General features: G+C 34.1%; 1 protein-coding gene across 3 annotated transcripts in view; it reads right to left on the bottom strand.

Moving 5' to 3' along the window:
- Positions 1–27,432, bottom strand: part of FOXN2 (forkhead box N2) — a 53,407-nt gene that overhangs the window by 19,377 nt on the left and 6,598 nt on the right. For all 3 annotated transcript variants that reach the window (XM_061211104.1, XM_061211106.1, XM_061211105.1), the window contains exon 2: positions 2,579–3,129. In XM_061211104.1, the coding sequence (XP_061067087.1) occupies positions 2,579–3,115 (537 nt within the window). In that variant the 5' untranslated portion in view covers positions 3,116–3,129. The remainder of the gene's footprint in view (positions 1–2,578; positions 3,130–27,432) is intronic.

Genomic DNA, 27,432 nt, shown 5'->3' with positions numbered 1-27,432 from the left:
AGTACAAAACCCAGCTATCCTCACATTTCACTGACACTAGGCAATGTATTCAATACTACATGCCATTAGAAGGGCAGGAAATCTGTTGATGCCCAAATCCTTCAAAGACACAAAGCAGAGATCTGCTGCTGCTGGGAAATGGTCTCTCACTTGTACCTAGAACTTCCCACTGATATTACGCAACATCTACTCACCATGATGGGAATGAGCAAGAAATTGGCCTGAGTGCTGGAACAGTGCTGTCCAGTAGGAATTTACACAATGACAGAAATATCCTATTTTGTGCTATCCAATATGCCAACCACTAGCCATATGTAGGTGATTGGCTACTGATGAGTGCAGCTCTAGACTCCACTCTGAGTAAATGGGAGAGACTGTCCGCTCATGGAGGAGACAAGGAAAGTCCCACTCTTGAGGCACAGGCATACACAGTCTGCTTAAGACTAAAACTGGAGCAGAAGAACCGAGAAACCCACCCTGTTCACACTAAGAACTTTGCACCAAGTAACAAGCAAGAGCAATCCATTGCTAAGGAAGGGGCAAGAGTACAGAGAGAAATATTCAACCCCTCTCACCTCTAAATGTGTCACAAACTGAAAGATGGAGTTGGAGCAGAAATGCTGAGAAAAATCACCTGACATTCCAGGCCGCACACTAAGTACAAAGTATCAACAGTCCATCTCTGTAGGAATGTGAAGACTATGGTACACTGAAGGTAACTATGACAACCACAAAACCCAAACCCAGCTCAATTATTTACTAGATTGACCAATACCTGTTCATACTAACAACGTGACAGAAGTAGAGGAATATCTATTTCTGGATAGAAATATTATTTACCTCAGTCTCTACCATTCTTTAACAAGCAATGGCTGCCACTTAATCCAAAATTATGCAACACACAAAAGCAGGAGATAAAACAATCAACAAAATCAGACCCAGAGATGGACCAGATATTGAAGTTATCAGACAGACACTATAACTATGATTAATATGCTTAAAGATCTAGTGGGAAATTTTAACAAAAAGATGGCGACTATTTTTTAAAAGGCAAATGAAAATACTTAAAAAATATGAAGACAACTTTATCAGGCTAATCAGCAGAATGAACACAATAGAGGAAAGAATAAAACTATAGAAAGATCGGGAGATTGGGATTGACATATATACACTAATATGTATAAAATAGATAACTAATAAGAACCTGCTGTATAAAAAATAAATAAAATAAAATTCAAATATTCAAAAAAACCCACACAAACTATAGAAAGATCAATAGAAATTATCCAAACTGAAACAAAGAAAGAAAAGAGTAGGAAGAGGGACGAGCAACTAAGAGGTGAGACAATAGAAAATGGTCTAATATATTTTTACTTGGAGCCCAGAAGTAGGTGGTGAACCACAAGAAATATTTGAAGAGATAATGAGGAAAAAAATTTCTAAGTTTAATGAATGACAACAAACCACAGATCCAAGAACCTCTGAAAAATCAATGCAGGATAAAAATAAAGAAAAACACACCTAGGCACATCATAGTCAAACTGCTAAAAAGTAGTGATAAAGAGAAAAATCTTGAAGACAGATAGTAAGAAAAAGAAATTACAAACAGAACAACAAAGATAAGAATCGTAACAGACCTATCTTCAGAAACTATGCAAGCCAAAAGAGAGTAACGTCTTTAAAGTACTTAAAAAAAAACCTGTCAACCTAGAATTCCATACCCATCCTCCACAAAAAGGTTAAAAAAATATTTCATTGCTAGTAGACCCAAACTATATGAAATGTTAAATCAACTTCTTGGGAAAAAGGAATTGATCCAGATAGGGCATCAGGATTAGTCAACTTTTTCTGTAAAAGGCCAGATAATAAGTGAATTTAAATTATTTGAAGGTAGACTGTGATAAATTAAAAATATATACTGAAAACTGTATAGCAACGAGTTTAAAAAAAAAAAGAGTAGCTAGTGAGCCAATAGAAGAGATAAAATTGAATCATAAAAAAATACTCAATTGACAAAAAGGCAGGAAAAGTGGAGAAAAGGAAAAAAGAACAGATACAGCAAATAGAAAAAAAATAACGTAATGACAGATTTAAATCCAACCATATCAATTACATTAATGTAAATGATCCACACTCCAATTATAAGGCAGAGATGGTCACGTTGAATAAATAATAATAATACATAAATATAGTGACAAGAACATTACAGAAACTAAGAATAGAAAGTTAGAACATTAAAAAAACTAATTATAACTGAATCACTTTGCTGTACACCTGAAACTAACACATTGCAAATTAACTATACTTCAATTTTTAAAAGTTTAAAAAAAAAGAGAATAATAAATAAACCCTAATTTATGTACCTATAGTAGACTGAAAATAATTCTGCTAGGTTTATATCAATACTGAAGAAATTTTAAAACTTCTCAAATGAAAGCAAACGGTGAATATAATTAACCTCAAGCTGAAGTAATCTGATTGACTATTTTTTATCTTCCTTTGATTTCCTCATATGTTAAGATCTCCATGTTAATTCTCCCCCACCTCCCTAAATATAGCAATGTTCATAAACACTGACCTTGCCATGGCTTCTTTCCACTTTCTGAAAACATTTATTCAGGGACAGATTATGTCGAACAGAATTCTTCCAGCCTGTTGGTGCGGTTGCAAAATATGGGAAGCGGTTCAGTATCCAGCTATAAATTTCTTTCACAGGCAAACATTTATTTGGAGAGTGTTCAATAGCCATATAAATGAGAAGACTAAAGGAGTATGGGGGTTTTGAAGTTGCTGATTTTTTTTCTGGGTTCTGATAGCACGACGGTCCCAAGGATGGCACATCATCTCCCTCTATGTCATACAATGGACTAACAATTGGAAGACCCTCACTTCCAAAGCTGAAGTTTGTTAGGAGATTAGTACTTTCGTGAAGCCAGTTCAAGTTTGTGAGTTCATCATCTGCTGACTCACTGTTCACTAGAGTGGCCTTTGGCCTGGCAGCATCAACAGCTTCAGGCAAGCTTCCCATTTTGTAAATCTGGCTTAATCCTGCAACCTTTTCAGCTCCTGGAGTTTCAGCTCTCTTTTCTGGAGTCATTCCAATTATTGGACCCATTTACTCTTACAGTTCTGCAACAAAAGAAACAATTATCAAACAATGTAATACTTAAGATTCGTAAACTCATGGAAGAAGGAAATACATATTTAAACATCCCCAAATCAGAGAAATTTTGCAATCAATATCCCACATAATATTTAAGCACAATATTTGTATAACAAAGATGCTAAAGGTTACTATACAAGGAACAGAACTTATTTCATGTTATTTGAAATGACTGCAAATAAAATGCAGCACTATAGCACAATATGTACAGGTGATGTTAACAAAATTAAATAATGTATTTTGAATACTTATTGAAGTCCCTAGGCCATAGTAACTGCCTAATAAGTAATGTTTGCTGTTACTAAAAATGAACAGATTATTTCTTTGAATTATAAAACTCTATAATCTATTCATCTTATGGATCTATGACTTCACTGTAATTAACAGTCATACATATGGCTCAATACAAACAATAACCAAATTTAAAATAAAGCTCAAATAAACCCTTTCCACAAATCTGAAATACTTACCAAAATAATTTCTAATATTTTTATAGTATATCATACTAAAAATATAACATTCCTTAATCACTAAATTCATTACTAGCAAAATTATATTTACTATAAATTTATTATTTATTTGTAAATTCCAGTATTTTTAACTCTTCCTTCTATATTATCTCATCAAGTACTGACAGTGAGAGGTTGACATTCTCTTAGTAAAGTCTGAACTGTCATTGTACTTTCAAGGGGAGAAAAAAAGCTGTTTCTAAACTATCCTTTTTTATTTCCATTTTCTCAATGACTTTTGTTTTGCTTTTGAAACGTACTTCAATTCAATATCTTATTATGGGAGAATAACTGACCAAAAAGGAAAGTGACAGAACTAATGTGCCATTTAATTCATTTTCAATGGTTCCTCAAGGTACCTCATTTCCTCCATTTCCGAATTCTGTGAAAAGCCCTCTATATCTTCTATTATTCTACTCAAACTTCTTATGCTTACATAAGTGAAATAACAGAAGTGCCCCCAGGGTTTTATTTTATTTAAAACATAGCTGGCAGGTTACTCTAAGAATTATGAAAACTGGTCAATTTTGGATGCAGAACAGTCTATCTGGATTCTGTTAGCTATTAGATGTAGTCTCAGAACACACAATTATCAACAGCATCCATCAGTTAATATTTTGGGAGTAAGCCATTGTACTAAATACTACATACTGTATCTCAATTAACTATCAATTAAACCCTATAAAGTAGGCACTACTATTAACCCAATAGTCTCTTGCTTGGGAAAATGATGCAGAGAGGTTAAGCATCCTGTTTGAGACTGCCTGGTTGGTAACTGGAAGCACCAGAACTTAAGCCCAGTCAGACTAACCTCAGAGACAAAACTCTAGCCACTATATTATCCTGGTAACAGTATATGTATACATATCACCTATGAATACCAATGACCCAATCCTATCCATTTAAAATCTTTTCACTGTTCTCTCCCTATCCAGTTCCCATCTCTCTCACCTATACCTATAACTTGACATGCTAAGACACTGTAAAAAGGAAAAGTTCAAATTACAATAAATTTGGTTTCTATTTTAATCAATTAAGAAAACCACACATAAACATATGCACATGTGCACATATGTGTACACAACATATTTCAGAGATGATATTCTGTCCTATGTAACTGACCAACTTATTCATTTATTCCATCATAGTCTCTCTGCCCATAGAGAATTTTTTAAATGTAGTGGATGAGAATTCATTGGTTAAAGAAAGTCTTGCTTCCTTTAAACAACAAAAAACAAACAAACAGAAAACACTCTCAGCACTCAGTGTTCAAAGAGGAATAACTAATTTCTAATGGTCCACTTCTGCCTTTTCACCTATATTCATTTATCTTCAATTACATATAGAAATTAGAGAGTAACCAAATAGCAGTGGCTAACATTTACTGAGATTTTATTATATTACAGGCACTATGTTATGGGCTTTAAAAAGCATCATCTCCACTTACACTACTACTTAGTTCTATGTATGGTCCTTTCTTGACTGTGAATCCCTTAAGAGGTAAGAGTCTTTTACTTTTGTATTCCTAATACATCATAACAAAATGTTGGGCATGAGCAGGGACTCAAATTATAATTATTTCAAACTGAAATGAACTTATAATTAACAAATACCAAGTGCTGTGCTACCTACTTTTAAGAGCTATTTTATTTTAGAAACGAATCATTAATGCTAGGAAACATCCTCACTAGTAACAACTGGAAAACTGAAATCACTGTTAGGAATGAGGAAATGGAAGTGCAGTAAGTAATTTGCCTACCATTCTAAAGCTAATAAAAAGTGGAGCCAAAATTACAAGCCAGGCTGAATTCAAGATTCAAGCTTTTTTGTCCATTAGAATACATTCTATTTCTTAAGGAACATATATTTTTAGCAATACTACTTAAAACAGATACTGTTGACAGCCTCATCAGAAACTAATTCAAATGGTTGCAAATATACTATTCCTCTGAATTACAAGTTTAGAATAAAATCCCATTACTTTCAGATGTTAAGACAATACTATGGCAGCAAATGTGCCAAAGATTACATAAGTGTATAGCCAAGCAAAGTTAAAAAAATCAAATACTGACGATGAAAGGCTGACATTCTCTTAGTAAGGTTTTAATGGTTACTGTATTTTCAGCGAAAGAAAAAAAGCTGTTTCTAAACTATCCTTGTAGAATACTTTAGAACACCATCCACTTAGAACACTAAGTCCACCATAATAAATAGGCAAATGATCTTTTCTTACAAATAAGTATATAAATAGCAAACAAATATATTAGAAAATATTCAACTTCATTGATGATTAAAGAAATGCAAACCAAAACAAAAATGTGACATTAAATACTATAATGTACTTAGCATAGTGTCTGATAAGCACAGATACTAGTAATACAAATAATAGTATCTATTGTTGCCCATTATCAACAGTTTAAAAAATATATAATACACAATTTTGGGCAAGGACCTAGGGCCATTTTGGAAAGCAAGCTGGCAATATGCACCAAGAATCATTAAAAATGTCATATTCTTTGACCCAATAATTCAGTGAAATAATCCTATGTAGGGGAAAAGATTCTCTCCCTCTCTCCTTTTTCTCTCTTTTACACACACACACACACACACACATACACACACACACCTGTTCATCCAAGAATTATGAACGATAATAGTAAAACTATAAATAGCTTACAAATTTTATTATAGAGAAATAGCTAAGTAAAAGCACATCTATTTAATATTTAGTAGTCGTTAAAAATGACTGTCTTGAAGCTTGTGACGTAAACAAAAAAGCTTATTAAAAACTGGTGAAAAAGTAGAAACTATACAAAAAGCTAACAGTGCCTTATATTAGTAACTTGGTAATTTTTTTCTTTGTTATATTTTCTGGTTTTTCTTTAAGGTGTTTATTATTTTTATAGTTTAAAGTTAAAACAATATACTCAAGGGGGAAAAGACTGTGTTAGACTATTTTTTAGTTGTAGTATTTCCATTTCACAAGAAACAAAATCACAGAAAGGTCACAGACTGATCAAAGACCTCTAATCAAAAACAGAAGCCACCTCTCATTCTTAGTACAGTTTATTTTGTTATTAAGCTTTTCTGTAACACAAATTAGTTCACTGGTAAGTAGGGGAAAGATTTTAGTACAATGTGAAAGTCACACTGGTTTGTACATGATTTTTCCCAGCCTATGTCTTTGCACTACTAAATAATAAGAGCTGAACCCCAAACAAGCTAACACAGTGGAAAGCAGCAAGCTGCTGAAAATACAGTACTGTACACAATTCTCATTCAACCCATGTTCTTCCTCTTGGCACAGCCTGGTCACACGCATTGTCTTGAAAATACTTAATGAACTCTTCTCTGCAAATCTTTATGCATTTTACTCTGGCCTCCATAACCCTGTAGCTTCAACCCTTCCTTGCACACCCTTCCACCAGGCCACCTTCATCTCTTTTTTTTTTTAACCTTAAGTCGACTGTAGTATTTCTTTATATGTAACTGAGTTAATATATCTTTTAAAATATTCTAGTATTCTTATTAAGATTTATTTTTATTAGTGTTCTGATTACAAAGCTCTGCATGTTTTGGGTGCGACCCATCAGCTGTGCACAATTTCAGTGTTTTCAGAAATACATAATATGTAACATTACAACAGAAAGGTCTGTATATTTTACACCAAAATCAAGAAAACTTTTAGTTTTAAATTTTTATGAAACTACTTCTTAAAATGAACTGAAAGCATTCAATAGCAGATAATTAATAATGTGCATGGAAGTTTGCTTCATAAAGCAAAATAAGTAAAGAAATAAAAGGAAATCTGGGCTACTGATGTATTGATGACATTTCCTTTTAGTAATCTTTTAAGAACAATACTTCAACAAACCAAATATAACCGTTACACATAATAAATGTCACTCAAAATAGGCACTTAAGGCCTAGAAAATAAAATGTGGGATATGAAAATGTATCCTAATTTCTTAGGTGTATAAATAACATAACCCAAATAATGAACATATCCACTACAAATAGATTTCCAAAACCAAGACATTGCTACAAAAAAAAGGCATGTAAATGTACAAGATGATTTAGCAAAGTACACATTTGTGTTAAGACTCCAAATCTACATTTCAGGAAAGGACAGAATTTCCTCTCACAAGGAGAATTTTCAAAGTGGAGAGTTCAAGTAAACCCAGTACAATCACTCTGGAGCCCCTGTCTAGAGCTTCACTGTATGACGGCCATGGCAGCATCTTGAGAAGACAGTTCAGGATTAAAATGCACCATTTTTTCCCACAGCTATGCAGCTCATGCATCTCCAAAGCTGTCTAACAGAGAACTGCATGTCTGCATATTATGTTCAATGCTACAATGACACTCAACTCCAGGGCAAGAAAAATATAATAAGATTCCATATTGGAATTCTCAGATCACTTCTCAAAAGGCTAGAGGAGAGCACTTTTGCTTAGGTTTGTATTAACACTGGTCTGGGAGGAAATGCTTGACAGAGAGTAAGTAAGAGAAGGGAAACTAAGGCAGAGAATTTTCAGTGTCATCTAAGGTACAAGGTGCCAAATTACAAGGTATTAGAGGTGTCACAGTGATAGCTTTTTTTACCCGAAATAACTAAGGAACCTCCTAAACACAAAATGTTGGTTAAAACCACATAGATTTTATGACTTAATTTATCCACATTTTTAATTGATTGTATCAAAGATTAAGCAAACAAATTTTTCCTTTATAGTTAGAATCCTTAAATATTATATTATTTAGCCCTCTAAGTTTTTCACACATCATGTAAAATTGAGTTGAACTGAAACTTGTTTTTCCCCCCACCAAATTCATTAACATTATTGCAGCAGTAATTCATTCATTTTTATAGATGACTTATATTCTACTTTATGAACATACCACAATTTATTATACTCTTAAGAACATTTATTTATGTTTATGTTTGGGGCTATTACAAGTAGTATTGTTATGGACATCCTTGTTCATATCCCTTGGAACACAACTGTAAATAAGTTTTCTGAAATTCTAGAAGCAGAATATATATGAAGGAGTGGACTTATTGGGTCACAGAGTATTCTTTTCTTCAATTTTAACTGATAATGACAAATTGCTACCAGGAATGTATGTGTATTTTGTTTGCTCCATGTACTCATCAAAAAAATTTTTCTTGCCAACCTGATGACTATGAAATTGTAACTCCTTGTGGTTTAATTTGCATCTCCCATATAAGTAATGGGGTTGAATATCTCTTCATATACAAAAGAAACCTAAAAGTATATATATATATATATATATATATATATATATATATATATTTGCCATTTAGATTCCCTCTTCTATTAAGTGTCTATTGAAGTCATTTGTATTGTTTGGATACCAATCCTTATATGTGATGCAAATATCTTTCCCTATTTAGGTGGCTTGTATTTTTATTAGTTGCCTATTAATGAAAAAGTTCTTTAATAGGGTGGATTAACCCTTTTCTTTATGGTTACCATAGTTTGTTTCTCATTTAAGAATTCCTTCTGGGGACTTCCCTGGTGGTGCAGTGGTTAAGAATCCGCCTGCCAGTGCAGGGGACACGAGTTCGAGCTCTGGTCCGGGAAGATCCCACATGCCGCGGAGCAACTAAGCCCGTGCGCCACAACTACTGAGCCTGCGCTCTAGAGCCCACGAGCCATAACTACTGAGCCCGTGTGCCACAACTACTGAAGCCTGCATGCCTAGAGTCCATGCTCCACAACAAGAGAAGCCACCGCAATGAGAAGCCCGCACACTGCAACGAATAGTAGCCCCTGCTCACCGCAACTAGAGAAAGCCCACGCGCAGCAACGAAGACCCAACACAGCCAAAAATAAATAAATAAAATTTATTAAAAAAAGAATTCCTCCTGTACACCAAATTCATAGAGCTTTTATCCCATACTGTCTTCTAAATGTATTATAGTTTTTACCTTTCACATTAGGTCTTCAATTCAGAAAAAAAAGTTATGCATGTATTTTTTACTCAATTTCATTTTTTTACATATGGATACACAACTGTTCCAGCATTATTTGTTAAAAATTTTCTCTTTCCTGCTGGGAGAACCAATTCATCATTGGTCCTTAGCATCTATAACATTCTCACCAGGTATGCCAAGACTGAAAGGCCTTTATGTGGGCCATTTCTCAGGGTTGTGTTTGCCACAAACAAAATTGAGGGATGACCTAACATCTCCCAGACAAAGGGCAGTCCAAGCTCCATTAACATTTCTTCTTTCATACATGAGTTATTTAGAAGAATATATCTTAATTTCCATGTGATTTTTCTTCTTACTGATTTCTAACTTAAATGAATTGATCTATAGGATACTAATCCTTTGAAATCTGTTGAAACTTACTAGATGGTCCAGTATGTGGTTGATTTTCATGATGATTCAGCTCATGTTTCCACAGTGACTGGATGCAATATTATGTCCGTTGGATCACGCTTGTTAATTACATTAAGTTTTCTATATTCCTGATTTTTTTTTTTTTTTTGGTCTGCTCTCTTTACCAATTAATGAGGAAGGTATATTACAATCTCCCACTATACTGGTGAAATTTATCAATTTTTCCTGGTAGTTCTATTAATTTTTGCTTTATTTGTGGTTTTGGTTATTAGTTGCATACAATTAAAACTTCTAAACATTCGTGGCAAAATGAAATATTTACCATTACGTATCAATTCTTTTTTATCTCTAGTAATTCTACTTGTCTTAAAATCTATTTCAAATGATATCTCAGCTTTCATTCCATTAACATTTGCCTGGTATATCTTTTTCCATCATTTTACTTACAACATGTTTTCCTTTTGTTTCTTTGTACTCTGGACTAAACCCCATATAGCTGAACATTTTAAAATATAAGGCATAGGTATATTTGGATTTATTTCTATCATCTTATTTGTTGTTCCACACTGTGTCTTTCTCTCTTTTCTTGCCTCCTTTGGGATTATATTTTTCTGGTTCCATTTTTTACCATCTACTAGTTTGGAAGTTATATATTTATTTCTATTACTAAAGTGTTACCATAACATTTTTATCACACATACTCATCAAAATCCAAAGTTACTTTTAATCTTCTCCTGAGTAACAAAAAGATCTTTTGGATACTAGCTCCAATCACCTCCCCCCAGTTTATAAAATAAACTGACAATTAGTAAATAACTAAAACAACTGCTATTTCAGTTCCAGCTTTTTCTTTTCTTTTAACCCCATAAGACACTATTATTATTGTTTATACAGTTTTAAAAAAATTAACGTACACTTTATTAACATACACTTATCACTGTCTTTGATCATCATTCCTTTTTGAATCTCAGACTTTCAATGCCCATTTTCCTTCTACTTAAAATGGTCTGCTAGGGGGATGGGGGAGTGATGGAGTGGGAGTTTGGGGTTAGCAGATGCAAAGTATTATATATAGAATGGATAAACAACAAGGTCCTACTATATAGCACAGGGAACTATATTCAATATCCTGTGATAAACCATATTGGAAAAGAATATGAAAAAGAATACATGTAACTGAATCACTTTGCTAAAAAGTAGAAATTAACACAACACTGTAAATCAACTATACTTCAGTTAGAAAAAAAAAAAGCGGTCTGCTAGTGAACTTTCACATTTCTCTGAGCATGTCTTTATTTTGCCCTTGTTCTTGAAAGTTATTTTTTGCTAGCTATAGAATTCTGGGTTGAACTAGAGTAGGTCACAGCTTCTAGATTTATTTTCACTGAGTATATCATTTCATGGTCTCTATTTCCATTACTGTTATTGAAACCTGATAATCCTTTGAAAGTGTTTTGTGTTTTCTCTTAAAAATTTCCCCTTTATTAACCTCTTTTATATTTTCCACTTTATTGTCTCTCTGTACTGCATTCTGGATTTCTTCAGGTTTATCTTTTTTTTTTAAATGATGTAATCGGAATATTTATTTATTTAAATTTATTTGTTTGTTTATTTAAATTTATTTATTTAAATTTATTTGTTTATTTGTTTTATTTATTTTTGGCTGTGTTGGGTCCTCGTTGCTGCACAGGATTTCTCTTGTTGCGGCCAGCAGGGGCTACTCTTCGTTGCGGTTCACAGGCTTCTCACTGCAGTGGCTTCTCTTGTGAAACACAGGCTCTAGGCACGCGAGCTTCAGTAGTTGTGGCTCGTGGGCTCTAGAGTGCAGGCTCAGCAGTTGTGGTGCATGAGCTTAGTTGCTCTGCAGCATGTGGGCTCTTCCCAGACCAGGGCTCAAACCCATGTCCCCTGCATTGGCAGGTGTATTCTTAACCACTGTGTCACCAGGGAAGTCCCGGGTTTATCTTTTATTGTATGATTTTTTTCTTCAATGGGGTCTATTTGCTTTTACCTATTCCTTGAATTCTAATTTCAGTTACTGTATATTTTCATTTCTAGAACTTCTGATTCTTCTACAAAATGTTTGTTTGCTCTTTTCCTCATTTTTAAGCTTTCATTGAACATATTAAATATAATTATTTTATATTTTACATCTGATAATTCCAAGATGTGAACCATTTGTAGGTCTGATTCTACTGATTCTCTTACATTGTGCCCTGTTTCCTTAGATGGCTTGTAAATTTTTATTTTAAGCAACTCATTTTCATTATAACTTTACCAACAGGAATTCTTTGACAATGATGATTTGTGCTGCTTCTGTCAGGCCCCTGGGAGTAGTAACAATCCAGGATCATTTAAAATTCTTAGAACAGAATTCAAATGCAAAGTATAGAAGGTGAGGAAAAGGTAAGAAAAGCAAAGAGAGAAAAGAATAGGGCAGAGGGGACTTCGCTGGTGGTCTAGTGGTTAAGAATCCGCCTTCCAATGCAGGGGATGCGGGTTCAATCCCTGGTCAGGGAACTAAGATCCCATATACCGTGGGCCAACTAAGCCTGTGTGCCACAACTGGAGAGCCTGTGTGCTGCAACTACAGAGTCCACATGCTCTGGAACCCACGTGCCACAATTAGAGAGAAGCCTACTTGCCGCAACGAAGGATCCCCCATGCTGCAACTAAGACCCAAGCAGCCAAAAATAAATAAATATTAAAACAAAACAAACAAAAAATAAAATAAAATTCTTAGCTTGAGGTCTAGTGTGAATTCAGGCTGCAAACCAGTGTGAGGGCTGGTTTGTGGTAACAAATTTTCAGTAGAGATTTTTTATTTTTCCTGTTAGCAGCAATATTATAGTAAGATAATTTTCTTTGTTGGGAAAGAATTTCTAGATCACTCTTACACCTGGAAGGTATATAGCCCTATGGAAAAGGGCTATTACTGGAGAAGACTGCTAAATGTTTTACTTTGGTGGGTCTGGGCTTTGCTTCCTGATCCCTGAGCCCCCAAAAGGCCAGGAAAACAGAAGCTCACTTGATTTGGTAAATACCCTCAAGGCAATAGCCAGCTTCAGTACTCGGCTTACCCCACTGGGTTTCCAATTAGTGTTCAGTCTAAATATTCTTTACTTTTGTGCCAGAGCACTGATGCATTTTGTCCAGCATTTTAGGTTGTTTTCAGCAGAAAGGCTAGTCCAGGTACTTACTTCCCCATGCCGCTGGAAACGGATGTTTACATTAGTTTCTGATGGCAATATCTCTAACGTACATTATCCCATATTTTAGAGCACTGGTTCTTCTCTAACGTACATTATCCCGTATTTTAGAGCACTGGTTCTTAAGTTTCTTCTGCCTCCACACACTTGAGGAATTTTCACTTACTGCTATCACTAAGAGTTGCTTGTTATGACAGTGATTCCCAACTGGCAGTAGGTAGAAGACATTTCCTTGGAGGTGAAAGGTGGTAATCAAAAAGTGAATGTACATTTTTTTTTCCAAGGGGGTACTTCTTATCCCTTTAAAAAATCATACTTTAAATATAGGAAAGGTATTTTAACCCCTTAACTATGATTCAGGCTATTATAAACAAAGATTTGGTAAAGAATAATACTTACAGGGATTGCTCAAGTATATAGGACTATTTGCCACTTTCTCAGTGTTTCTCAATAAGTGTGTGCCATGGATAAACTCTGGGGGCCACAAGTTTTGCAAATTTTCATTTTGTGTTTTCATTTCAATAACAATATAAAGAAAAAAACGAAAGACTTAAAAATAAACTTACTTCAGAAACTAAAGTCAGTGATTCTAAAAATGGGATATATAATTATTTTCTTTAAAAGGGATCCATATATTATTCCAGTTACAAATACTGCTTCACACTCAAAGGTCTCACATTTGCTATGCTTGAGTTACTGGATTAATCTTCCTAGTTCTATATCCTAGTCCTCAGTTGTACTGTAGTCACTGTACCTGATTATACAGGTATATGATCCCTTACTTAAAATCCTTGAGGGCAGATATATTTCAGAATTCAGAATATTTTGGATGTTAGAAAGGGACTACAATGCACATGTGATATGTTATACAATGTGTCAGTGAGGTCTGAGGCAGGACCCCATAATAAAAATGTTAATGTTTCTGCAGAAAAATGGATATTCACAGTAAGAAGGGAGTAAATAAAGACCATCAATAGTCTTATATGAGTTCAGATCATGTTTTAACACTACATGGGTTAAGAGAAAACTTTTGGCTTTCGGAGCATTTTGGATTTCTAAAACATGGACATACAATTATAGAAGCATTATCTGCTATAGACTGGAAAGCCAGATAAATTTCACTAGAATTTCATATAAGATCTGATAATGGTAAAGAGTTCACCTTAAGGCGCATGAATTTAATGCATCAACTTTGTAATTTTTTTCCCCCAATACTTAGGAACCCCTTTTTGTCTACTTGTCGTTTAATAGTTGAGGATACAGAATAAGCAATCTCCTGATAACCAGGAAATGTATTATATGATGAATTCTAAAATGTCAGAAATATCTAAATGTATATAGGAATTTAAAATATATTCCAAAGCTAACATATAAGCTATATTGGATTATGATTATAATATCTCTACATCTGGTAATGTGGATAAAAGATAGAGAAAGCGAAGTATAAGAGATACACTATTCAGAATAATCTCTCCTGGTCCTTTTCTAAGATGCTTCAAGAAGAAACCTTTTACTCCTACTACACTCCTGGCTCCGTTGTCACAGGTGTTAGATTCTATGGTAAAACAGTGTACAACTATAAAATGAAAGGCTTCTTCCTTGAGAAAGGAATATATATATGTAATACTAGAAGGTACTAAACAGAAAGTTGGGGAGGCAGTACATTTGAAGTTAAAATTGTGAAAGATAAGGCAATTTCATATTATAAAGTCATAAAAGTGCAATCTAAATCATTATTATTAACATTAGAATCACATCTGGTGGCAGTGAAGCAGAGGGTTAAAGAGCATGAGCTGTGAAGAGATATTGCCTGGGTTCAAATCCCAGGTCTGCCATTCAACAGGCTATAAGACCTATCAACGAAGAATTCTAACAGTACCTACTTTCATAAGATTGTTAGTACAAATTAAATGAGAATATAAAGGACTTAGAACAAAGGTAGAGAGTAAGTACACAACAAATACTAGCTATAGAGATGGTAATTATTATTACTGTTACTAATTTTTAAATTATTATTAGCTTTCTTCCTAAAGTAGTAGATTTATAAATGTTATATCTCTCGAATACAAAAAAATTAGGGTATAAAATCAGTAACTATACTTTGTGTTTTGAAGAAATTTTTAAAAAAATTCTAGTATTAAGGATGGGCCTCCTTTACGACCAATGACACCCTCTGGTGAGGCAGAAATTAGGACTTCTCAGAAGAGTGCTGCAATAACAGTTTCATCATTTTCATTATGATGCGACTTTCACTTCCTTATTCTGTTTCCATGAACTTTATGTATGTCAGTCTTTTACCAATCATACCACATGACAGATCCTTTCTTCAAATCTTTCTAGTTTAATAATCTAAAAGCATCTAAACCATACAAACTTTCCAAACTTTTTTTAGTTTTTTGTTATTAATGGCCCCAAAAGATTTTAAGTTCCTTTAACAGCTGCCTAATGCTAACATTCTAACAAAAGAATTTATATATATATAAAAAAAAACTACATTACCTCTGAAATAAAATATGTTGAGTTTTCACTAGTAATGACATTCTCAATAACAAAAAGATACAGTGGCAAATATAATGCTATAATCAAAACAGGACAGGAATATAAATATCTACACATATAGTTATATTTGTTTGTATCTGACTAGTTCAGAATCTATCATAAATCTACATAATTCTTACCAAGTTAAAATATTCAAAATAATTTCTTTAAGATATTACTTATATTACTTATACTATAAATTTCAGGATAACATCTACAGTACCTTAAAAATAGACTCATGTATATAAAATTTAACAACCCAAAAAAATCAGGCTCTCAGTCCAGCAATTCTCATGAACATAAAAGTTTTTTAATGTGTACCTTAGTAATATAAATCCATAGAAAATAAGAAATAATTGCAATTAATTCAGTTCTACTAATGTGTTTAATACTTGTAAAAAGTGCTTTTCAAATTATATTATTGAATTTCTTCATGTTACATTTTTCAACTTTAATTTTTCATCTTACCTATATCATAGTTCTTAGAACCCTAAATCCGTAAGTTATTGTTTGCAAGATAATTTTTTAATTGTTACAAATTCAGATTTAATCCATAATATTATTTAAGAATTCCTTTTAGGAAATGAAAAATAGCACTGAAAAAAGACATCAAAATAAAATAATAGTTAATTTTTGATATCCCAAAGGAAATTTATTCCAATTTATTTCTTCCCTGCACCCTTGAGCCAATCATTGAATATTTCTGTCCTCATTACACAGAAAGGATAAATGAGGAAAATCAATTTTGCTGTTTCTAAAAAAATTTTACTACACTGGACTAAAAAGGAAGCATGCCATCTGTTATGTTCTACTAGAACTGGAAAGAAGTTGAAACCAGCTCTTGAGCAATCGTACTGAGAAGCCCCGAAGAAGACTTAAAGCACGGGATGATTAATCTGGAACTATATAGCAGCATCTGACCTACAGATACAGTTGTTTCTCACCATCTTCACCCTACTAGTCTAGCTTCCTATTTAAAATCAGTCTCATTATAAATACTTTAAACATCTAAGTTCCTGAAGCATGTGACAAATGAGTATGATATTTGGTTGTATTTAATTATATATATTTACAATTTCTAATTATGCTTTTTTACATGGTCTTAAGACATCTGGAAACTTTATTTCTATTGACTTGCTATTCTACCTCTCACCAAGAACTTAATGTCATCAGTAAATTAAACAATCTTAGAAGTGTCAAAAGAGTAACCAGAGAGTAGGCCCCTTCTCAGATTTGTGGCTTTCCCATCCAATCACTTTAAAGTAACCAATATAAAAAACCATTTGACAGGCTAAGACAACCCTCGCAAGGGGAAACAGGCTGTCATTCACTTAGCTCACATGACTAAACAATGTTTTCCGTAGGAAAAAAAAATCTACTACAGAGTTAAGGCATACATAGAAATCCAAAATGTTTGTGAATTTTATCAGAACTGCCTGGCAATTACTTCAATTCTTTACTGTAATTTAAGCTTTGTCTCTGATTAAGATTTACTATACAATAAAAGGAATTTCCGTTCAATTTCCCCCTCCTTTCCTCACCTTCACCTCCTTAGGAATAAACCATTTTTATTAATTAATTATAAAATGTACCATAACTCAAGACTGGAAGCCACAGTACTATATTTCCTAGATTTATTCAGCAGTATAATAAGCTCAACATAAAATATTTTAGCAGTTTACAGATACTAATTGTTTTCAAAATCTTAAGAGTTCCTCACTTTTAAATAAGGAAAACAATTTTCTTGTTAATTTATCACATTGGTAGCAATAATAGTGTAACACTTATTGAGCACATACTATTTGCAAGGCTTTGTGTAACAAATTTAATGCTAGAACTTTAAAGATACTCTATTAACTCAAATTATCTGATAACTTTGGTAACCCTCAGGTAAGAAAATTAAGCCATATAAAAGGAACTCACAACCTTTCCTACAATACATTCTTTGTTTTAAGGTTCTCTATTATAAATACTGTCCATCGCATAAAATCCAATATTGAGATTAGAGGGCAGATTCAAATCCCAAAAGTACTACTGCAAAAAGACATATGTTTGATTATAATGCTACATGATGTCATGTATCCAGGACAACTGAAGCATTATGGTCTCTTAGGGATAAAACTGCCTCTTGGTCATAGATTTAGGTGACACAGCATGTGATCCATTGTCTCTAAACAAAAAATGTGTGCAGCTGCATTTTCCAGTCAAGAAAGGGAAAGGGAGGGAAGGACGCAGAATACAAAAGGGTCAAAGATTTGTCTCATAGAGAAACAGTTTGTCAAATAGGGGTAAAAAAAGAAATAAAATTGAGTGGGGAAAAAAACCTTTCCCCAACTCGTGCTAAAAGCAGAAAATACTAAAATTGGGGAGGGGAGTGGGATCTGTTGTGGTAATCTTCCACTGAATCCACTTTTCTCCTAAGTTAACTTGCCCAAATACCTTGTGTAAACCATGGTTCAAATGCCATGTCTACCTAAACAATTTTGTGCTACTTGTATACAGTATATAGAGTTTCCCTACACATTGTTACAGCACTTGTCTCCCCCCACCCCCCAAAAAAGTCTCAGTTGTTCATTTGTTTCTTGGAGAAGTTAAAATGAAGCAATAGCTTTATAAGTTAAAAAAAAAAAATTGCTTCTAACCAGTAAACAAACATGATATTTTCCATATAAAGACCAAATACTTTTTTTTTTTTTTTTTAACAATGAATCCCTAGCACATAACCCTGCCTTTCACACAGAGAAATACTGGTTTCAAAAAATAGTACCACAAGAGATCTAAATTGAGTGAAAATTGTTTTCTCTGTCGAGAAAAATAGCTATTTCTAATAAATGTTTTTAAAAAGTTGATGACAAAATAATTTGTAAACTTCTATTAGTATCTAAAACATAGCACTAGTTTACCTTACATGTTACTAAACATAGTGATAGAAAAAAAGCACCTAGCTTTCAGAGTAAATCTAGCTGAGAAAACCCATCTTCTCAATCTTTGGGATTGCAATCAATGCCATATCTGAACTAAAATGTGTTAAAGGCTGAAAAAAACTGACAGTACAGAAAAACAAACAAACAACAAACCACAAATGGAGAGAAATATCCTTACCATCTAGAATTAGAAGTAATGTCACCTGTGCTACAAACCATATAGTGACCAGTTAGCCAACCAGCACTTTGGTTTTTTGATAGCCTTGTAACTGTACTTGAAAAGTTATTTTGAAAGGAACAAAGTTACAGAAACCTGAAAATCAACAGATCTAATGTTCTGAAGTACAAAGATAAATTTGGTTGGCATGTGAATACAAACAGGTGGTATTCTTTATCACCAAAATTTATTTATGTGTAATATGGTTTTCAGTGCCTTGAATATAAGCTATAGTTAGCCATGCAGTAAATCTACAGTGAATTGTTCCACTGAAAATAAGCATCTTTTAAAAGCACATTCATGATTAAAATAAATTTAATAAAGGCAGACAATGATACAATCTTACCTTACTAATAACCCCTATATCAAATTTGGAAACCAAGATTAAAACTTAAGACTGTATACTGGTTGACTTAATATACTGATTTTATATGTAATTCTAAAAACAATACAAAAGCATGATTAACTTAACACAGAATTAAGTCCTCCTTAAAATAGGACTAAACTAACCCTATATGAACACTTACTTAAGTAAAATATATTTATGCTAAAAATTATTAAAGGTATATATTATTGGTATTTCCCTCGTGGCACAGTGGTTAAGAATCTGCCTGCCAATGCAGGGAACATGGGTTCGAGCCCTGGTCTAGGAAGATCCCACATGGCGCAGAGCAACTAAGCCCGTGTGCCACAACTACTGAGCCTGCACTCTAGAGCCTGCAAGCCACAACTACTGAGCCCGCGCGCCACAACTACTGAAGCCCGTGCGCCTACAGCCCGTGCTCCGCAACAAGAGAAGCCACAGCAACAAGAGAAGTCCCCGCTCGCCGTAACTAGAGAAAGCCCACTCACAGCAAAGAAGACCCAACACAGCCAAAAATAAATAAATAAATAAATAAATTTTTTTTTTTAAAGTATATGTTATTAAATAGACTATCTCCAGAGCATTTTAGAAAGTAGTAATACTTAACTGTAATAATCATTCAAGTTTCTAAATAAACTTGCATGGAATATAAAACCTGAATTCTAAGTAGCCATATCAACTGCAGCTATTTACAGCTAGTTGTCACTACTAGTAGATAGAATCAGCAACTGAGTGGATGTTAGTTCCGTTTGATAATACTATATAGAGAATACTGAAAGAGAATATGGCTGTTTTTCTTCTTGGAGGTAGATCAACGTTTGTGGTGATTTGTGTGTGTGTGTGTGTGTGTGTGTGTATTTTTTGTTTTGACCTGTTGAGCTTGAGATACTTGTGAGATACTTAAGTAGAGTGGGCATTTGGGATATATGTGATCTAAAGTTCAGGAGAGAGGTTTGGTCTGGAGATAGATTTTGGAGTCGTTAAACCTGAAATCTGCCCATCTTTCTCCACTTCACAGTCACAACTATAGTCCAGGTCAACATCATCTCTCATCTAGACCACTACGATGGTAGTCTACATGAATGGTACCCCCTACGGTTTGTGTTCTGCACAAACATACACAGTGGCTCTGATAATATCTTCCTAAATTAGTTCCCCTGCATCTATGCTTGATGCTCCTAATTTGTTCTCTATAATATAGCATAATCTTATAAAATGCAAAACTGAAAATGTCCCTTTCTTGCTTAATCCATCAAAGGGACCCTTAGGTCAAAGTCCAAAGGCCTTAACATGGTGTACGAGACTCTGCCTAACTTAGCCCCTGTCTAACATCTCTGGCCTTATCTTTTGCCACTCTTCCTTGTTCTCCCCACTTGAGATGTCTGAATAGGCCATGCTTTCTCCTCCCTCAGGGTCTTTACAAATGCTACTATCTTTGCCTAAAATACTCTTCATTTCATTCTTACTTGAATGTACATTTCACCTAGCCCTGGCTAACGACTATCATTCGTATTTCAGCTTAAAAATCTTAAGAGAGACTTTCTCTAACATCCCAGACTACAGAGGGTCCCAAGTTCTTTTCTTCCATAATTGCCTATACTTTTTAATAACATTTGGCACACCTGAGATGGCTCAATACGCATCTTTCCTAACTGACTGAAAGCTCCATAATGGCAGACAAAACAGTTGTCTGTTTTGTTTACTGCTCAAATATTTATTGTCTGACAGATCTTGGTTCCAGCTCTGCTACTACATAACTGTGACATCTATAAAATGAGATGGTTGAACTTTTGTTCTACAATAATCTAAATGCTATTAAAAACTGAAATTCAAATATTACTAGCTTTCCTGTAGATATATACATGGTAAGACCTACCTTTCCTACTTGTATGTACATTTCCAACATGTGTGTGTGTATAAATTATGTACACATAATTTATGTAAATGAGAGCTAGTAGTTTCTTACATAAAAAAATTCATTGAATGCTTATTGATACCAGGTGTTTTACTGGTATTAACTCTTTTAATCTTTGTAACAACTCTACCAGGCAACTGCTATTATCAGTGTCCATTTTATGTGGAAACAGATGCAGAGAGATTGAATAGTGTGCCCACATCACAAATCTTGACATGGCACAACTGGGATATAAGCTCAGGGAATAACGTGACTCCAGAGCTCATGCTCTTCACTAGTATACTAGCTGTCATCCTACCTAGATTGCTTCATAAGAACAACAAAAAAAAAAGCTACATACTATCGTCAATATATCTGACTCAGTATCTATCAATACATCCTCAACCTAATGCTCTTCCATATGAAGTTAGTCCAAACTAGACAAACCTGTTCAAATACTTCCTGTACACTTCTCTATATGCTTGTTCCTGCTATTCTAAACATCAGGATTGTCTACCCTCCCTACCACCAATCAGTCAAAACCCTAATATTTAAGTCCTCGTTTAATGACAACTCCTCCATGTAATTCCCACCTGAACTTCTCTGAGGGATTTTCAATCTCTCTCACAATGTTCCAATTGCATTTATATGTCCTCTTTTTACAGTAGTTATTTGTGTCAACAGCTCAAAAGAAACAATTGACATGAAATCACTTTATAAACACTAAAGTTCTATATTATAAAGTATTTAATCCAGACTAAATAAAAAACCAGAGGAGACTAGGAAACAATGGGTTCAACACACCTAAGCAGAATACTTCAAGCAAGTACAACCTGGCTCTAACTTGCTGCCAACTAGAGGAGAAACACAAAGGTAAAATTACACTCAAATTATACTGCATGATAAGTTTTTTTCAATTAAACAAAGGAGACATTTTAATCAAACTATATGGAACAAAAAGTTGAAGGGTGAAATATGATATTCATTAAAAAAATATTTACTGAGCAATTAACTTTCAAGTAAAGAATATTATGTTAGATACTATGTTCCATTCTGCTCTGTGATCTTTTCACTTCCTAAATTTCAGTTCTCTACTTAAGAAATATTTGGAAAATAGTTTTATCACAAAAGGAAACTTTTAAACATCAATTATTTTAATTCCATCTGAACAACATGTTCTTTTGAAGTTGCAATTAAAGAAAGCCTAATGCTAATCCATGTGTATTAAGAACTACTAAAGGAAAAGTTTGAAAAAAACAGAGATAATGAGTTGTTAAAGGTACTGACACACCATTAATAAGCCTCCATTATGACTATAAAATCCACCTTACTCAATCCCACTCATTGGGGAAAGTTCCTACTCTGTGTTCCCACAGTACTAGAATCCATGTCTAGAAGGGTATGTCTCACACTGCAATTATTTACTTTCATGCATCTGATTCTTGTTATTAAACCCAATTTTTTCTCCGTAATTTAAGAATGGTCCTAGGTGTACACAATGTAGGTTAGCTTTTGAATACTGGAAAAAGCTAAAGCATTAAAAGTCAAAGCACTAACACTTGTATATGTGCAACAGAAAGACAATCCCATGACTCTTTCACAATTTCCCAAAGGATCTTTAATAGATTCTTAAAGGCTCTCTTAACTATGAAGAAATAATCAGGGCAAAACAACAGGTTCAGAATTTTGTGACATCTATATACAATCAGTGGACGGCACTAAGTGGCAATAATTTCAGAAGAAATGAAAGTTTTTTGTCAAGATTTTAGGAAAAAAAGACATGACCACTCCCTGAATTAAAATTATCAGGAAGATGATTTTGGGAAGACGGCAGCTGTCGTGGCAGCAAATTTTTGATTCCTTGCAAATCTTCACATAAAAACAGGCAGAGCAGCTATACAGCAAACCCCAAACCCATGGGTAATAACTACAATAAAACTATTTAACAAAGTCTCCCCGCAAACCTCAAAATACAAGGACGTAAACAAACCACCAACAGCCCACAGATTTATTTTCTATCAGTGTCTAAGTGAGAGAAAATAGAGGGAAGCAATGAGGTGTCTGAGGGACTTGAGAAAAGCACAAAACAGCCAAAAGGTAGTCCCTGGAAAGTACTGAGAGACAGTTTGTGAACAGAAGCTGAAGTTATTCCAAAAGTGGGTAAGTGCAAGGCGTCTACAGTAAGGCCTACAGGCATGGAACAATCTAGTCCCTTTGAGCTCTCAAAACTTGACCTTTGGGGCTCTCTTCCAAGACAGACCCTAGACTTAAGAGGAAGTACTGGGAATAGAAACAAAATTGAGCAGGATAGGGAAAAACAAGATTAAGGAAAGAGGGTCCACACAGAAGTGCCAGAGTAGAAAGAGCCAGAAAATCTCAGAAAGCCATCCACCATTTTTTAAACGATGGATAAAAACAAAAAACAGAGGACTGTGAAGTTAAAAGAGCTATCGGAACCAAGCCTCCTCTTACAAGTTCAAGAAAACTAGTTTCATATAAATGATGAAAAGTGTTGAGGGTTGAATATCATACAAAGTTACAATAAGGAAAGAGAAACAGAAAAATAGTTAAACTCGGGACTTCCCCGGTGGTCCAGTGGATAAGACCCCGCGCTCCCAATGCAGGGGGCCTGGGTTCGATCCCTGGCCAGGGAACTAGATCCCGCATGAATGCCGCAACTAAAAGTTCTCATGCTACAACTAAGAAGCCCGCATGCCGCAACTAAGAAGTCCGCATGCCGCAACTAAAGAAGCCTGCATGTTGCAACAAGGATCCCGCGTGCTACAGCTAAGACCCAGCACAGCCTAAATAAAATAAATATTTAAAAAAAAAAAGAAGAAAAATAGCTAAACTCAGAGAAGCAGGGCAGAGGGGGAAATGGGAGTTGTTCCATGGGTAAAAGTTTCCATTTCACGAGGTGAATATGTTTTAGAGATCTGCTGTACAACACATTTCCTATAGTTAACAATACTGTATTGTACACTTAAAATTTTAAGAGGGTAGATCTCGTGTTAAATGTTCTTACCACAGTAAAAATAAATAAGTAAATAAAATAAAGATATAAAAGAAAAAACAGGGAATAAAATGATATCCTACAATGAAAGCATGCCAGAAAGAGATGCTCACAGGAGAGATAAAAATGAGCTTCTATTTCAAAAAGAGCTTAAAAAAATTATGTAAGACATGAAAAAAAAAATCAGAATTAGAAAAACTCAGGAAAGTGGCGGGGTGGGGGTGGTGGTGGTGGTGGTGTGATGAATTGGGTGATTGGGATTGACATGTATACACTAATATGTATAAAATAGATAACTAATAAGAACCTGCTGTATAAAAAAATAAATAAAATTTAAAAATTAAAAAAAACCGAAAAGCTCAGAAATAAAGTGACAGAGCTCAAGAAAGAATCTGAAATAAAAGGAAAAAAAAAACCATTTCAGAAATGAAGACTTAATTTAAAGGAATATGAGAAAAAATAAACATATAAGATAAAGCCTTAAAAGAAACAAAGGGTAGAAAGGAAGAAAACTTAATCAGAAAGAAATAAAGAGGAAGGGAGAGAGGAAGGGTGCAAGCAGGCTAACCACACTGTCTAAGGACACATACTTGGGTAATAAAACCAAAAAGAAACTTAAGGGATTTTCAAAAAAGTTAGAATAGTGGTTAGTTTTTGAAGGAAGGGAGTTATGTTTTGGAAGAGGCACTCGAAAGGGCTTCTAAGGTGGCTGGCAAAATTCTATTCCTTAACCTGGAAGATGGTTACATGAGGGTTGGCCTTAGAATAATTCACTAAGCTGCACATTTCTTGTGTGGTTTTCTGCATCTACATTTTATTTTACAGTAAAAAGCATTTAAAAAATTTAGAAAATAAAAAACCATAAATGGTATTAATTTCAAACTACTTCTAGCTATCAGTAGAAAACACAGTAACAAAAAGCTCTTGGAATAATCTTCAAAATGACTTAAAAAAATTACACGGCAAACCAAGAGACAAGTTTCCCACAGCGTTTCATCCTGATGTTTGGCAAACAGGACAATGAATTAAAAGTCCACCATCTTATTATACAGAACCTACCTGTTCTGTTTTTCACATGTAACAGATGGTTTAAAAGTGTTTGACATTTACTCATTCTTAGAATAAATTGCAACTAATACTTAAAATTTGTAAAAGATTTTTTCAGTTAAGAGGTACTCTAAAACTGCCAAGAAAACTCACCTTTGAGACAAACATGGTCTTCTTAAAAATAAATATAATTAAATTCAACAAGCATTCACTCAGCACATGTTATGTATAAGGTGTTTACAATTTAGTTGAAGAGATATGTAACACATATAAGAGGAAGCTATATATAGTAAGTGCTTTGAGAAAGGTACAAAGTAATATGGGTTCAGAAGAAGAAAAGGGCATCCCACCTGCATTAAAATTCTAACCAGATGCATCTCATATTCCTCCAATCCATCTTCTACAATACTGGCAGAATGATCTTTCAAAGACCCCAAATCCCCCTTTTAAAACACTTCACAAAATAACAGTACACAGCAGGCAATTCAAAAGCCTTACAAGAACCAGGCAGGCAACAAACAAGTGAAGCTGGTCTGCTGTAAGACAACAGAGAATGATGGAAACTGCCAAAGGAGGGCAGCTGCTTATAAGCTTCAGCCAATCAACCTATGAAACCAATGCTGCCACGATGTTCAATTTTTCAAGGGACAAAAGAACTCTAGATTTTTGTGTGAAATGTACCAATATTTAAATGTTGGCAAATATGCAAAAAAATTTTTTAAAATATTCCAGGCCAAACAAAACACAGCTGTAGGTAAAGGTTGCAAACTGTGGCTTACAGAAATGGGTCTGCTATTAATATTCCAATAGAGGGTCCCTACTGTCCTCAAAATTGAATAATGGCTGTCTTCCAATTCAAAGGAAAAAAACGAACAATTTTCTCTTATAAAGTTTTCTTCAAACTTTAGCACCTGCTACCATTAGTCTGCTAGCAATAGCAAAAATGCAAGAAAAAGTAGAAAAGGAACATTTGATCGTCGCCTCAAAACGGCTTAATCTTTTTTTGGTTGTGATTGTTTTTATCAAAGGTTGTGCTCGTACCCACCATTTTATACTACGTAATGTGTTATATGGTCAAATTTTCTATTCCTAAAATTGTTTCTAGATTGTATGATAGAATCAAATATACAAATGTATCTGTTCTTTAGCAAAAGAATGCCATGAGACTCCAGAAAAACCATGGGTCTAATAAAATCTACAATCTTTAGTACGGTGGCCTACAACTTCCATAAAAAATCTGGCTCCTGTTTGCACCTATTTCACACCACCCCAAGCTTCCTGAGTATACAATGCTCTTTAACTTCTTCATGCTTTTAGATGTATTTTAGGCTCTCCACCCCATGTTTCAGAGAGACTCAAAGTCATCTCTCTAGGAGCCTTCCTTGAATTATACAATTTTTTCCAATCATGCTTCCTTAGCATACTATTTAGAGCCCTATTATAGAACTTACTTGCTATTTCTGATTATTCATAATTATTTCCTTATCTTTCCAACTCAGCCACTAGACCAGTAGTTTTCAAACTTTTGATGCTATCCCACAATAAGAAGTATATTTTTATAAGAGATCCATGATACACTTACATATGTAATGGAAACAAAATGAAATAGCACTTTTACCCTTACCACATACAACACACTGAAATTTTCTATTTGATTGTATTTAAGAGATGTTGGTCACAATTTACTATATTGATTCTCTATCATACATTTAAGAAATATTGTACTAGAATATAAATCCTTGTAGGCAGAACAAAAATACATTCACTTTTATGCTCTACCGCAGACCATAACAATTAGTAAGCAAATGTTTAAATGAATGAATAAAAATAGCAGCATCCTGTACTAGAAAAGTAAAAGACTAATAAGGCTTTGAAGTCAAGCAGACCCATCACCTACCAACTTTCTTATGCAATCTCTGACAAATGACTTAACTCCCTTACATCCCAAGGAATAACACCACTTACTTAATTCTCTATGACAGTAAAGTAGTGGCATTCATGTCACAGAATAGGCATTCTATAAATATTAGTTTGCTCTCTTTACCCTGTATTCTTCTTTACTTTTTCCTGGGAAAGAAGTATCTCATCCTGGCAAGTATCTATTTTTCAAAGACTTCAGGTCACAGCACAAAGAATATGAAATTTTAAAATCTGACAGACCTGGGCTCAAACACCCAGGTCTGC

This window comes from Eubalaena glacialis, chromosome 14 (assembly GCF_028564815.1).
Source record: "Eubalaena glacialis isolate mEubGla1 chromosome 14, mEubGla1.1.hap2.+ XY, whole genome shotgun sequence".
Lineage (NCBI taxonomy): Eukaryota > Metazoa > Chordata > Mammalia > Artiodactyla > Balaenidae > Eubalaena > Eubalaena glacialis.
This window is presented reverse-complemented; position numbering and strand designations above follow the sequence as displayed.